This window comes from Corvus hawaiiensis, chromosome 4 (genome assembly GCF_020740725.1).
Source record: "Corvus hawaiiensis isolate bCorHaw1 chromosome 4, bCorHaw1.pri.cur, whole genome shotgun sequence".
Taxonomy (NCBI): Eukaryota; Metazoa; Chordata; class Aves; order Passeriformes; family Corvidae; genus Corvus; species Corvus hawaiiensis.
Window position 1 is genome coordinate 32577926 of NC_063216.1, and position 16218 is coordinate 32594143.

Here is a 16218-nt window from a genome sequence, read left to right on the forward strand (position 1 = left end):
AAAACATTTTCCACTTGCTTCACTCCTCCTTTTATCCTTTATCTTGTTTTTAGTGCTGTATTTTCCCCAGCCATACAACTCCACTGCTCATGGACAAAATTTTTTTCCTGTGACTTTTACATTTTCTACTGAACATTTTCTCCTCCAGACATTCATCTTCAGCTGTCAGCATTGGAAAGGGACTCAGAGAAGAGAGCAAAGTACATGTCTGATCATAACTCAAAACAGAATGAAGCAGAACAGCTACTGGCAAGAAGTTACAACACCTCCACTGCAGTATATTGAGCAGCCAGCCTAAAGTACTGAAGTGCTTTTAAGATATTTTTTAAGTGTGTGTTTGTTTAGGAGCATCCATTGAGTATGTATAATAAATGTAATCCCTAAGGATGAAGCAAATTAAAAAACACAATATAATTTCACTCATGTGAATCTCTAGACTCAGTTTATTATGAGAGCCATTCTAAGTGTTGGTTTAAAATGATAAAATGATGACATATTAAACAAAAAAGGACTCACAAGTTCCTAAGCATAGGGTACAAGCTGATTGTAGCAAAGGGCAGAGGGTTTGCACATCTCTTTCAAATAATGAAATTAATAAAACAAATCTAACAGGAATATGTGCTTCCATAAACCATATAAGCCCATCAACTCACCACAGAATGACGTGGTAGCCAACCTGCTTCTCTCCAGCGGCGGAGCCCACTTACTCCACATCCCGTGGCAGGCTGGGTATGTGACACCCTGGCAGACATTTCACACATCACATGATTTGCTTTCACTGCATTCCACTTGAAGTAGTTGCTGATACTATCCCTACTGCCTAGCTGTTTGTCCTCATGGAATGATATAGGAAGGGTTAGCTAAGTCTGGAAGAGTTCTATTGTTTGAGTATGAAGATGTCAAATCAATCCGGATTATTTATTACTTGAATAGTAATATGTTCTAAGGTAAAAACAGTTTAGTAGGTCCAGTCAATGGCACAAGAAAACTAAAATGGCTCAAACTGCAGCACTAGAAACATGAATTTTTCTTTGCTTTTAAGTAAACTTAGGAATATAAATCAGTATAATTAAAAAATTATCATCTAAAAATGAGCAACAAGTAAAACCGTATGTCGATCAGAAACCCTAATCAAGAGATCTTACAACTTTTAAAACCAAATCTCAAAATCAAACTCTGTTTGGAAGGACCAAAATTGCGTGTGCTCCTACCTCCACCAAACCTTGAAGAATCCTTACAAACATTACACAGCCATAATGCACTCTTGCTGCAGAAGGGATGATCATGTTCAGTGTAGATGTTAGAAAGATAGCTGCCCCAAATACCCTATGGAGAAAAGTAACATGAAAGGGAATACAATTATTATCTATTTTTCAGAAGTGTTTTCATGTTCCACTTCGAAATATTTAAAAACTTACTTTAAAATATTTTGTTACAATTTTTTCTTTTTTTTTTTAAATAAGTATTTCAATTGTTTGCATTTCAGTCTCTGAAAACTTATTCACAGGAAATATATGTGACTTCATTTTTGTGTCTGGTCTTACTATTCACAGTAGGATTAATGATTGTGTTATAGCATGAAAAATTTACAGTCAGAGAAGAACACTGTTTCATCTAAATTCTCTACACCTATTGACAGAAGCAACAGCCCATGCCTAGACAACTCATTATCTGAGTGACAAGAAAGCACTAAACAGATGAGCACAAAAGCAAAGAAGCTGAGTAGGCTGGCAGAGAGAAGTGACAAAGGAACTGATTTATATAGAGAACAGTCTGAAAATATGAACTAGAATACAAAGCCCACAGTCATATCTTGACATTTAGGAGACTGCTTTCAAAGCCAAGTAAACATTTAACTGAGAAATAAGTGTTACTTATCTCTCTGTTGTGATCCCTGAAGAGAAGACTTTCACCTTTTTCTTTCTTACCACTAATAGAAACATCAGGTCTGTTATCATAACACTATTGACTCAGGGAGCTACAGCAAACCATGTGAATTAGTAAGCATGTGAAAGAAGAAACTGTAACAAACAGAACATGTTTAATTATCCAAACAGCTGTCTCTAAAGATTGAGTTTCCAATCTCTGCTACTCCTTTTAATGCCAACTCTTAATATGCCTAGGTTGTAAATTCGTGATTTATACTGAATTAGAACCAGTCACTCTTCTGCTACTGTTTAAAGGGTTGAGTATTGTTTCCACAGAGGCAGCAGCTTTTCATCAGTTCCCTGACATTTATTCCAAAGAAGTTGGTCTCCATCTTGACGAAAAATATTCCATTTTTTTTCAATTAATTCACATATTCTTCTGTCCTCTCTACCACGATCCCTGGGCAGCTGCCACTTTGGGATCAAAACAGACTCCTTCAGCTACAGACTCCTCTGCCCAGCAGAGTGCTCTTACTGAAAACTGATATCAAGAGGTGCCTCATGTTTCATGCATCCACCAAACAATGCTGAAATCACATTTAGATGCGTGTTTGAGGGTAAGCAGCAAGTTAAAGGGATGGTGTCATTAAATGGTTCATGAACTCTTTGGTGGAATGGAGATCTACATCAATTTGGATAAATATATAGAGTAAATTACATAGTGTTAGAGGGTTTTGGTGCAAACCATAAAGTACTCGATATTTTCAGCCATTATGAAATCCACTTGAATCCCACATTGGTATGGATAATTATGTGCATTAAAGAAGTGCCTGGGGTGGATCATCCAAAAATATGTTCAAGGTTGCACAATTTAAACAGGTGGCAAAAGAGTCTTTGCCTAAATCTGTAAGGTCAGTAATAGGATAGAATCTCATTTCCAAAGTGCAGCTGGGACAAAAGAAAGTTTTTGTCTTTCTAGGGCTGGTGGGTGCATTGGCCACAGAACCCCTGGTTTCCTGCCCTGTGTCTTAGCAAATAACCCCTCTGAAACTGAAACTTAGCACCACTGGTGAACCTACCTAAGCAGAAACTGGTTGGGTAAACAAGGAATAAAGGAAAAAGATGGACTCAGTGAATCCTATTACTGCAAATAGAAATTCTGTCTGAGCTCAGCTATTTTTGTTCCTCAGCAAATTCTCCTCCTAAACCCAGTTATGATGGTCAAATCCATAATGTGATGTTGTGGCATTAGATTGAGTTGGAAACTCTCACAGGGATAAAAACAGAGCTTTCTGTGCTTGTGCACAGCCTGTACTTAAGGAAGCACTCTGCTGACAGAATACATCAAGTTACAGTATAAACAAGGTTAATTTTACTATTCACAAGTAAATTAAGGAAACAAAAGCCAAACTAATAATATGCTGAATTATTCAGCCAACAGTGTGCACATCTGTGTTTTGGAGCCCTTCTGCTGCAAAAGCTGGTGGCAAGACTAGAAAGGCTGGAGAAGAAATTAAGCTTAGCTAATTTGATTTGTCTTACTCAGCAGATGGAAAAATATTCTGCCTAGGCACTGCTACGTGGTAGAGAAATGAATAATTGAGGATGCTAACAGTGCTGAAGAAGCAGTGAACACTGAACTCTGAGTAACTTTTGGTTATGCACAGGAGAGAGTTGGGACTGAAAAATCTGAGCAATTCTGTGGGATGACTCTGCTCTGGAGCAATTTCCACAAGGGGATATGGGTGGGAAGAACATTCAGGCATTCTTGTAACCCCTATAGCTCTTTGAGAATGCAGAAAATAAAGTACTTTGATTTGAGGCAAAGTACAATATATAACTGGTCTTAAAGACCTTTTCCAATTCTGACAGAATTTGCAGATGTCACATCTTGTTTGCAGAGAATGAAGTTAGTACCAGCCATCTGGGTTTTTTTAGCTGAAGATCCCAAATACCCTTAATGTGCACATCTCATGAGTTCATTCACAACTAGCTGTCTTCAGACAACCTCCCTCTCTCTTGTGATCATGTTCAAAGTTCTGAAGACCTTTTGAAGCAAAGTACAAAGCCAAAGTTAACATTGACAAAGTTAGCTACTTTTCTTATTCACATTTTCAGAAGCAGTTGAATTTAAAAAAAAAAAAAAAATTGGCTGGCAAACACATTGATCACAAAAAAAAAAAATCTGTACAGATTCTCAGAGTTCACCAAGCAGAAATCAGGAGGATCTACTAGAAGTTCTATGCAATCTTAATTACAGTCAGTACTGTATCCAGCCATGGCAAGGATATTTGTGTGCATGAGGATGGATTTGTGACTTCAGAACATAAATATTTCTGTAATTCCTTTATGTTCAGCTTCAGTTCACAGGGAATTTTTAAAGGAGAAAGGTCAAACTCTGATGGAAAACTGGTGTTAAGTTGAGCTAAAAAGCATTAAGGCAACTTCTTAAAGACAAATGCTCCAACCATGGTTGGAAGCATTAGGTGTGATTTTCCTAGAACTCTCCAGAATACATTATTGTTTAGAGAAGAAATGTGTAAATATTTGAGATGAACAAGTTAAATTGAAAGAGTCAGCAACAGACCCATAATGGAAGTCTTGTCCCAGTTTTTGATTACAGACATAAATACTGAATGTTCAGTTTCAGATGTGCATTTCTCAAATACTTTAATTCACTATTTTAGTAATCATCATTTACACAGTGTAAAACAGTTGTCAGGCTCTAAAGCTTAATTCTTTTGGTTATTGTTTTCTTACCTGTTAGCAGCCAATTTGTTTGAGATGAACCCTCCTGGAATTTGTGTCACAATGTAACCCCAGAAAAAAGAGCCATGAATGAGTCCTACAGTCTCTGGATCCCAGTTGAATTGGGCTGTCTGTAAAGGAAATGGGACACGTGCTGCCAGTGAAGCATACTCATTAAAGGTAACTATTGCTTAGAAGTCACACAGAAGTCACCCCATGCTCCAAATCAAGCCCCTTTACACTGGCTGCTCAGGGTTGCTGAGCTTGAAAGGCAAAGCTAAGGCAAAAGGATGTTCAATTCCCATGTGAGATTACTGCTTTTGCTCTTAGCTGTCAGTCGAGTGCAGGGGGAAAGGTTTCAGCCATAAAGTAGCTAATGCTGGACCTTCAACTTTGCCACTTGCCACTGCTTCCCCCTGGGCTCCTTAATCTTGAAGCCTTTGTTTTCAAGACTGCTCAGAGTTATAAGAAGGACCTGATGCCTTTCAATGGACATATCCATTCTCCCAAGATTATCAAGGTTGCTTAAGTCCTTTGGGTTGATTCACTTCCTGGTCAGATTTATTCATGATTCTCCCTGTCAGGGCCAAACTCTGACCATCTACTGTCAGCATTAAATGGCATGGGAGCAGAAAAGAGTTGGGGGCAAGGAGAATATCTGGAGACAAAGCAATCTGAAAATGAAACTAGGCAACACTAGCCACTGATTAGTGTATCTTTTATCAGAAGTGATGCCAGTTGTAGGGCTGGATTTGGATACATAAGGACAGCCACAGGCTGGTCATAGGTCATTCCTAGTCAAAAATCTCTGCAGCCACGAGAAATGCTTTTACCATGTACTTCATCTTTGAATACCATGCAGTTTCAGTGTTCCCAAATTTCTTCCTGAACAAGGACTTTTCTATTTTCTGATGACATTTTTTTACATACATTGCTGAGAAGATGGATAGCCAAAGTCCAGGGCAAAACATAGAGAAAATAAAGCAAAGAGAGGGAGATCCAAGGTGCCTTTCTGCCCTCCATTCTGGGCCTGAATCAGTATACACACTATTGTAAGGTCAGTGTTAACTTTTTCTCCATGAGCCCTCAGCTCTGAAGAATGCTTTTGGAGCAATAAGAAACCACAATGCTGTGCTTTATGACTGTTTTCATGCTAATCACATGTCTGGGAAAGGTGGCTAAGCATTCTGTGAGGAAGCAGCACAGATGTCTTTTAAACTCAGAATTAAAACTGTCACTAAAATACCACAGAGAATTGGCAACTATAGTGATAATCCTTAACATCTCTTTTTTCAATATTACTTTCTGCATGTAAAAAGAACAGTTTTCCCACTACATTGATTTTTTTACTCACAAAGAAGCAAACTGAAAAACAGCTTATTGTTTGACCTGCAGGGAGATGCCATTAATTGACCAGACATGTTTACAGAGGGCTAAAGGGTTTCCCTCCCCATAAATATGCATTTTTATGTGTCCCACTTTCTTGTGCTGAAACACTTCTGTTTAAACATCTAATTTTCTACTAGCATTTTCCAGCTCAGTTTCTAGGTAGTGTTAATTTCTAAAGGCAGGAACACCATGAGATACGGAAAAAGTTCCTGATTGAGGAGGTTCTCATGCCCAAACCCTATGAGTTTAGATTTGTGGAAGGAATTTATTCCCATTTCCTGAAATTACCTCTTCTGAGCTTCCCAACCTATGCAGGCACATAGTTTCTCTTGCTTAAGTACAGAACCTGGAAGTCCCAGCAGGACCACAGGGAGAAGGGATTGGACTGAATAAACACAAATTCAGCAGGAAGTCTAAACATGGCTCCTATGATTATGAGTCATGGAGACTGGCACACTTTTAACATTGGAAACTTACAATAGACATTTTCTGCACTCTCTAACAAAAGTTAAGATATCTAGGAGAAAAGCTGATGAATAATTGCACAGCATTTCACTCAAGAGTAAAGATTCCTGTGAATTCTTTAGGACAAAAACATTCAAAAGATATCCAAAAATAAGTCAACAAGTAGAGCAAATGTAGAGGTTCAAGTTCATAAAATCCATAAAGGGACACTCGACATCACAGCTAAATACAGAGGCAGGATGGGCAATGCTGAGGTATGGATTGAACCTGCTTGGGTGCATTGATAAAGCTGTGTAGGATCTTCTGTGGACCACATGCCATCTACTGCAAATTTGAAAATAGCTTGGCAACTAGCTCTTAATAGCTCCAGACAGCAATCCACATTGTCAAAAACCTGATGCCTTATTGCCAGTGACTGTTTTAAGATCTTGAAAACTATCCACTGATATGAATAGAGTGGCTGCAGCCCTATACAAAATAATTGATGATTCCTTATGTAGTGTAATCAGAGCACATTTCCCTGAGAGATAGTAAAAAGCAAAAGCTTCTGCCACCACAGCAAAATCTGTCTACAACTGACAGATCAGGGACCTGGTAGACATGCAAACTAATTTAGTTTTCATTTCTGGTACTTACATCCTCGCTATGACAGTGCAAATCCTCAGATCTTACAGATTTTTAATATGACTTCATCACATAAATAGGAACTAAGTGCCTGCACATCTATGTGCATCAAGACTGGTGTGTCTCCCTCCTCCAGTTTTTTAATCTATCTATACGCAGGACTTTGCTGTGTGGCGCTTGGATGATTTTGCAACGGGATCTGCTCAGAAGAGTGAAAGGAAGCTGTTTTCTTACCTGCAGCTCTGGCTTTCCATCGATATAGACAGTGTTATTGTTGACCATTTCCACGATGGCCACGCCCAGGTTGCACCTGATGCCGAAGGAGATGCAGAAGCCCAGGCCGCTCATGATGGCGATGATGTAGCGCTTGGGCAGGCCGCAGCAGTAGCACGCGCACAGCGCCGGCCGGCGGCTGCTCGCCAGCACGGGCCGCCCCTCTGCTGTCAGCTCAAGGGGCTCCTCCTCCACGTTGGTGCCATCAATCTTCCTAAATGGATGAAGAAAGAAGAAATGAAGATGCCCTCTTGTCTCAGTAAAATTTGCTGAAACATGGATGGACAGTTCCATGCTCTGGTCACCTGCTAATTCCTGTTGTGAGGCACTTGTCTCCTAGTAGTGAGGTGAGTTAATGACGGGCAGGCTGTGAAAGGTTAGCAGAGACTACACTTTTTCCTGAATGACCTCTTGAAATTTGCACATCTGAGCCATCTAGCCAGACAGCCAGCTGCAAAAATGTTCAAAGGCTGCTCATGAGCATAACTATGAGACCTAACTGGAGGTCTGTTGTGATGAATTCCATTGATTCTTAGGAAAATTTACACACGGTTAAATTAACCATAATTTCTAACTGGATCTACTAAGCAGAGCTGCCAGTAGGTTTCAAGAGAGGGCAAATACAACACAAAGCATGGTTTCACTCAGCCCCAAATTTGTTTTCTCCTGTGAGACAAAAATCAGGGCTGTATTGCAGAGGAAAAACATCTCTGGCATCAGAGCCCCTACTAAAGACGTAAAAGAGACAGGCCCAAGTCTTTCTTTAGCAGAGGCATTTGAAGTCATGTGTTCGTTGCCTCTTCTCTGAAATACGCTGTGACTGCAAGGACTTCATTTGCTCCAAAGCAAACCCCTGCAAATCCTACTGTGGAACATGTTGCCCTTTGTGTAAAATACTTAACTATGAAATGAGATCTGAAGGCAGACAGGGACTTTCTGGGCAGTTGATTCACAATTCCTCAGCAGCGGAGGCTGAAGGGCTTTGCCTGGGATCAAATTTGGTGTGGCAACTGCAGTGCAGTTGGGAAGAACTGGGAGGGAAGATGCCACAGATGGGGCTTGAATAGGAGCAAATGGCACCCAGTCATATCAGCCTGTGAGAAGTTGCCCATCAGCTACCACCAACTAACACAGGAGTGCAGCTCCTCAGGCTTTGCATATCCAGCCTTTCCTTTTCCTACAGGCAATCTAGCTGAGAGATTCATATTAAACAAAATGGCACTTCCCTGCAATCTGGAATTGCATGACAGTGCAATTAAAAATTAATTTGGCCTCTCAGTCTGATTAACATCAGGCTGCAGGATCAGGCAAAGTCTCTGGTAGAAAAGGTGAGGTAAGAAAGAACTAGACACACCCACCAGACCAGGGCTAGATAATTCCTTTCCGAACATCACCTTTCCATGCATTTTTTTTAAATGCAGAGTATGGTTTTTCTGACATGCTGAAACACTTAAGGACATGGCTAGCTGTGATTACATGGTTAGCCCACTGAACACCATCCATGAGCTTAAGGTTAAGCCTTTACTAAGAGAGGCCCTAATCAGCAGCCTTTCAGTTTTGGCATCACTCTGAAGCAGTGAGCTCAGGATCCAGCTGTTTTTGTGTCTGCAATGGAGTTAAATGGAGTACTGTGAAAATCTAAAGGAAGCCCAGCTTGCCATGCTTGATGAAATTATTTCATTCACTCTTTTCTGATAAGGAATAAATTATTTCCTTCTTTCACACATCTGGCTGAGTGTACTTAAAATCCGATGCACTTCAGTTTTCTGTATGAAAATCTACTGTAAATTCTGACAGAGCATACATGGATGGGCTACATCTGACTGGGTTGGGTTTTTTGGGACAGTGTTGGTTTAATCACAACTTTCTCCAGTTGCTGTAAGTCTAATGTACTACCCATAATCTAACAGACAGTACTCTACACTAGAGAGTTTGCAGATATAGGTGGTAAGTATGGCTTCTCGTGCACTTAAATATATCTTTCCAAGATAAAGTTCTACTTAAAAAGCTCATCATTTTTAGGCTTTAGAGAGAACTAGTGCATCATTTACTATATTTCTCCTTTTAACATCACTACATAAACCCATTATTTCACCCATAGTCTTGGCAAAAAGAAAATAAGCATGCTGAAGTCCATCAGCTCACATTTTCAAGAAACACTAGAATCACAGTGTTCTGGGCCAGAAGGGAGCTCCGGGGATTATTTTATTTAATTCCTTTCTCAAACCTGTGCTCACTGCTAAGTTAGATCCTCAGCTCATTGTCAGACTGGAGCAAAGACTTTCCATTAAAGCAAGGTAACACAGAGAACGTGATCTTACTGTGGTGTTATTGAGGGTGATTGAGACCTTATGATTCACCTGCAGGGAAACAGCATTTGTTAGTGAAATGGGAGCACAGAGACTAATTCAGTCAGGCACTTTAAAAGGAAGACAGATATATTCCATGCATGTATATTCCATTCCGTGTCTTAATAGAGGCAGGTGTAAACAGAATGAGATATCAAAAATAAAGACCTCAGGAACTGAAAAAACAATTCAATAATTCTTTTTTAGAACTGTTGTCAGTTATTAACAAGCGTTATTAATAAGCCAAAAGAAATAATTTAATTGTTTTCTTCTAACATAATCTAAAATATCGATGAAATTACATCAATTAACAATTTTTCAAAATTTTTGTATATTTCCCAGGCTCTATTTATAAGAGAAATGTTAGACTTTAGTGGGTGCATTTTTTTGGGCAGCTGGCAAAGATTAGACACTTCATGCAAAGCCAAAACATCTGGATGTTTTCAACTGGCTGTCAATTCCGATAGGCATGAAAACATCCTTCTGCTCCAAATTCAGTGGACTAGGACTAGAACTATGGACCAATATTGTCTCTGCAGAGAAATTAATTATTCGGCTATTGCATTTCACTAAGTAAAAGAAGCAAGTTGAGGACCGATCCATGATCCCAAATCCACACAGTTTATTTCCTATCCCCAGAGATTAATGTTAATGCCTCTATACAAGGTTTGTCTTGGAGCAAACTATTTTTCAGTAGCAGTCCAAACCCACAGGTATTAGAGCAGTTCAGACATTCTCAGAGCCAGTGTCTGCCCTGGCTTTTTGGTTTTATTTTATATAAATACATAATGAAGATATGGCAACTCCATGAAATGATGAGAAATTTATCTTCCAATTGATCCACACATTTTGGTACTGTCAGTGAAAATTTTTATTTGTTGTAGACCAATGACTTGAAAGAAAACTACTTCAGGGTCAGTGCTCTCCTCTAATTTTCTGCCCCATGCAGGAGATGCAGGAGTGCCTTTTCCTGCACAGGAAATGTTCGGTCCTTAGATGTGTTTCTCCTTTTTTCAGCAAATGAACAACACTTGGCAAGTAAGAAGAGCTAAGTTACTTTAAGGTATCTGCATCCAGATTCTGTGCCCAAATGCTATAATAACTGTATGCAAAATTTCTCTTTTTTATTGAATACCTACTCCGGCATATACAGAATTTTGAAAAATTAAAGAAATTTTAAAAATTCCTATCAGTAATAAATAAAATCCCTAGAGCACATATACATTCAGCACTCTGCATTTTAAGGGGGTTTTATCAGAGGAATTAGTTCTTTCTTAAAATGATAAATTAGGTATACTAGAATTTAATTTCATTTGTTTAAAAACTCATCGATTCTACAGTAACAGGCAAATGTTAATATTTTTCATGTGTTAAAACACATTCTAGAATGGATTTCACCAGATGCTGCAGTCTTTCACAGGCAGCCGGAGCACAACCATACATAATGTTCACACCCCACACCTACAAATCCAGTAATTACATTGATCCCTGCGTAACTTCAGAAACCTATACACTGATTATCAAAAAATATCATTAATCCAAGAGCAGATACAATCTCCTGAGATCCTATTTACTCTTCAGGGATTTGTCCAGGTGATAATTTTCCACACTAAATCCTGTGTTTGATGCATTGGTACCAAATCCCAGTAGAGACATGCAAACTTTCTTAGGTTACTCAGGGCATGGGACATTTCTTGCTGGTTTCTGCATGGTATTTACATGAAACCCCTGGCAAGTCTCAGACACCAAGGGACTGCATGTCCCAGGTGCTGCACATCTTCTAAGATCTCACAAATTAAACAGCTGCCAACAACCTAAAGAAAGGATGGCTCTTGGGTCTCCCAGTTCAATCCCCCCTGCCTCCCTTCCAGGATCCAGACACCCTAAAGTCACCTCCTGTGAGCAGACTCTTTATTTTGCAGCACCCACCAAATAAGCACATCTGTGAGGAGGCAGTAAGATGCCTTATGCTGCTTGTGCTTTCGCACTTGAGCTGGGCTGTGGACAATTGCTATGGACCAGCTGCTCTTGCCAGGCATCAGCTTCTGGGTCAGCTCTGTTGTTTGCAAGACAGAGGATATGTGGCAGGAAGGCATAGACCAGTCACATTTACCAAAGCTAAAGAGTATTTTTCTACCCACTTTGCCAGTTTTGACATCAACACATTACAGTCAGTGAAATCACACTTGGAGCCCTAATCAAGGATGTGCATTAATACAATTCATCATCAACCAAATGCTAGAAGATAAACCAAATTCTTCGCTGATTTACACCACATTAAAACCAATTGGACTGGATGAAGAGTAAAGTCAAGGTAGAAGCTGGTATATAGGTACATGTACAATCATGTAAAAACACAAGTGTATGCTCTTATTTGTAGACTAAGCTGTAGAGAATGAAGTTCAAATTAAAAACATGCATGTTTCATTCATTTATGGAAACTTTCAAATATGACTGCGTATTTCCTTCAAGACTGCTCAAGTTGCAGCAATTCTTACTTAGATCTGACTGCAGACATACTAAAAAGATTTTATAGTTTGGATTATTTCCTCTGCTGATTGGTACATCTAAGGAAGGCTCTGGGATACTTACATTTAAAACAAAAAATAATTAAATTCAGCAAACTTTCTTGTATCTCAAGTGATATTTGGGTTAATTTGATTCAGGAGCAGTATTGCTGAAGCTGGTTGCCTGTACTATCAACTGTGTAGGAACCAGCATGACATCTTTGATACATGGCTACAAGAGGAGAGCAATCTGGATAATGTAAAGTGAGCCCAGTGTACTGCCACATCACGTATTCACTAGATACAAACCTTACATGGATTTGGTCAAATTGGCCAGAAGAGCCCACAGCAAAGAGAATTTGTCATTGAATAAATGACTTAAATCAATGTTCTAGAAGATAAACAGATTCCCTTGAATTGCTGTAGAGTATTGTAAAAGTAAAAACAGCAAAACATCAGGCTTCATCGGTAACACTGTAAATTAAAGAAAGTTAAGTTGAAACTGCATAGAGCACAGATACTCTGTTCATGTGATACAGAAATAGAGTAACTGCAATCTATCAGTGTTTGTTATGAATCTTTCAGAAGTGTATATACTGTAGTATGATACGTGTAAATTCTTACACATTTTCTCATGATCAAAGGCTTCTTTAGATACGGCAAGAACTATTTCTTTACTCAAAATAGCATTCCCAATAGAAGGCAAAGGGATGCACATGAAAGCAAGTGCAATTCATTCACTAGAAACACCTTCAGTTAAAATGTTGGCCTGATACACACAAAGATTTAAAACACAAAATCAACATCAAGCATGGAAGGAATGCCACTAACCCCTCTGGCTCGCATCTATTGATTACACAAATAAGTGTTGTCAGTAGCCATTACTAGCAGAGATATTCTTCTATTTAAATGACAAATATCTTTCCCTTTATGAAACTGGTCATTTGTTACATCAGATTTTAATTTCTCTAAAAATAAAAATCTTCCATTTCTTGGTTCATAAAATTGTCAGGTTAAGATGAAAATCTTTAATCTTTTTTCTGCTTTTGCCAGCAAACAGCTGCTTCTCTTTATTCTCTCTCTAATTTGCTAGTCTCAGTAAACACACACATACACATCTCTATTTAATACATTTTCTCTTACTAATTTGGAACAAGTTTTTAAAAACGCCAAACCCGTAATTTAGGAACATTAAACATAATTTCAAGAGTGGCATCACTGGGAGCATTAATTCCCATTAAATTATTGCTTTTTCTCATGCGAACTAAACCACAGAATTATTCATATTTAATTATTTAAATTTTTTTAATTAAACACTTTTTCAAGCTCTTTTTAATATTAGAACATTATTTCATAATTTATTGTCACCTTTGTTGTTTAATATAAATATTCTATGATCTACAGTCCTATGCTGTTGTAACTGCTCCTTTTACACCTTCTGTCTTACAGCAAGGTGTCTCACTCCCTGAACTCGGATATTAATTTTGCAACTCTATATTCTGTTCTATGTTTATACCTTTTTTCTATACTGCATTTCTCTTAATAAATTGAATCAATGGACCTGTCTGGGAATATTCTGTTGGGTTTTACCTTCTCAGATTCCCCAGCGAGTCACTAATGGTGTTCTTCACCTCTTCCTTTCCTGGGTTAAAAAATCTTTCTTTCAGTGAACCGAGCCCTTTGAAAGGCATTTTGTCTTTCTTCTTCAATAAATCCCTTATGTTAACAAGCATTCACTTCTGCTGTCATATTTCCCAATGCCAGAGTCGGGAGCCTCCACCAGTCCCCTCGGTGACCTCTGCAACAACAACCAGTTGCTCAAGAAAGGAGGGGGTAAAAAATAATAAAAAATAAAAGTCAGATCTTGCAAAGCCAGAAGGGAGAAGCTGTGGAGCGAAGCCCCCTGAGAAGCACTCGGGGCCTCGGCTGGCCCGTGGAGCAGCTCTGCCGTGCCGGTCGGTACCTGTACCGGGCAGATGTCCGGGGCTGCAGCTGGCGAGCTGCAGGTGCTGCTGAGGGCCAGCGTCCCTGGGCAGGACGTGCTGCCTGCTCCACAGGCAAACCTCAGGCTGGTTCGCTGGGGCTCATCCTCAGTGCATCCCTCCCTCCCTCCCTCCTTCCCTCCCTCCCCTGCCTCTTTCTCACCGAGATCCTGTGCAAGGTGGTGCTATAGTAACAGACACAATACCTGTCCTCAAGCCACTCCAGTTCACTAATAAGACCTCATCTATGGCACAGGCCAGAAGTTTATTAAATATTTACGAGTCCTTTCTGCAGGGAGGGAATTACTACAAGCTATAGTTCCCATTCGCTGTGTACCCTCCGCCCAGGGGAGGCCCCCTACCCCAGTGCACTTGCTGGTTTGAACCCAAAGCTGCCTTCCCATGTCTGGTCATTTATTATTGATGTTGCTGGGCCCTTGGGCAGACAGACATGGAGGTGCATTGGTGCGATGCTGTTTGAATATGCAATGGAAGACCAGCCATAAATTAAATCCATTGCATTTTTAAAACACAGAGCGGGTCAAAGAGGTGAAGCAGTCCAATTCGGTGTGACTTCATGACCACAACACACTTCTCCTAGCATGGCAGAAAGTACTTAATGAAAACTCTTGTGGAAATCCAGCCCACCACTCCACTGATCATGCCTACACATTGGCTGGAGTCAAAGGAAGAATTTCTGCTTTTGGCAAGGCCTCAGATATTGGATTTGGGATATGGACAACAAGTAAAAAAAAAAAAAAAGAAAAAACAAAACAAAACAAAACAAACAAAGAAAAACAACCAAACAACCAAACAAAAATCCCAAAACAATTTAATATATCCCTTCTCTATCAGCCCCTCCCTTTAGGTGAGGGGGAAGGCAGAAACCTTGTAGATGGCTAGGAAAATGGAGAGCTTTGAATTTGGCACATTACCTTGCTCCTACAAGGACAGTTAAATTAAGAGCCTGTCAGTGCCTCATCAGGCCACGAGCACAAGAAGAATTGATTTTCCCTGGAAGTCCCCAGCTGAGAGTTGCCATGTGGAGGCCAGGCAGCTGCCCACCCACCAACCCCAGCTCCTGTTTTGCCACAGGCCACCTGGTGTCCCTGAGCCAGTGGCCATGGCTCTGGTCCCTCTCTCCTGCCCTACACTGTCCTTATCCTTTCAGGCTCAGGGGCCACACTTTCGCCCTAACTTCTGTTCAGAGCTTGGTCTATCCAGACTCTAAAGAGAGAGAGGAGAAAAAAAGAAAGCCAGAAAGCAATTCCTCCAGAGATAGGAACTGGATCTGTGTTCTTTTCACTTAAAAACTCCTCATTTGGGTGTTTGAACTGAAGGAGTAGGTTTGAGTGGGATGTAAATCTGCGCCAAAGCAGCGCAAGGACTATGCATCCACCACTACATTCCTCCCCAGTCTCTGGGTTTTATAAGTCTCCATAACACAAACACCAAATGTCTGGATTGTCCCAGCTCCACTTTGAGGTAGGCAACGTTGGAAAATACATTTCCCCAGGGTTATGTGAGGCAGGCAAACACCTTTCACTGAAATCCTTTATTCCTAGTATGAACCAGGAGGGGAGAAGAGAGGGAGGGAGCATACTTAGGAGCTGAGAGTTAGACTTTGCTGCAGTCTCTTTTGTTGCAGCTCTGGTTAGAGTTTCTTTATCCACTTTGAGTAATTCATGTGATGTAGAGAAGTGTTGGCTCAGCACGGCCAACACATTTGTCCTTGCAGAACAGTCCTTCCATAGCAAGCATCTAGAGCATGGGTACCTCCAGATCTCAGCACTACCTACCCACATGCCTCTAGCAGGGGTTCACTGGGTGTACTTCTGTCTAGTTGGGTTGAACAGCAACTGCTCTCACTGCCGAATCAAGGAGCGACCAGTAACTCTCCCTGAAGCTTGTCCTGCTGCCCTGGGGACAGCTGCACCTCCTCTTCCTCCTCTGCCTCCTCCTACTCACACTGCTCAGGCTTGAATCTGGCCGTCTCCAAACTGAGCAAAAGGAA

The 16218-nt window shown here is 40.2% G+C and overlaps 1 protein-coding gene across 1 annotated transcript in view; it reads right to left on the reverse strand.

The window, feature by feature from the left end:
• The window catches only part of SLC17A8 (solute carrier family 17 member 8), a 29268-nt gene extending 14838 nt beyond the window's left edge, over positions 1-14430 (reverse strand). The window contains exons 1-6 of the mRNA XM_048302469.1: positions 14368-14430; positions 13813-14020; positions 7329-7581; positions 4629-4747; positions 1212-1326; positions 654-741 (exon numbers count right to left, since the gene is read on the reverse strand). Coding sequence (XP_048158426.1) covers positions 654-741; positions 1212-1326; positions 4629-4747; positions 7329-7581; positions 13813-13955 — 718 coding nt within the window. The 5' untranslated portion in view covers positions 13956-14020; positions 14368-14430. The remainder of the gene's footprint in view (positions 1-653; positions 742-1211; positions 1327-4628; positions 4748-7328; positions 7582-13812; positions 14021-14367) is intronic.
• Positions 14431-16218: the final 1788 nt, after the last annotated feature.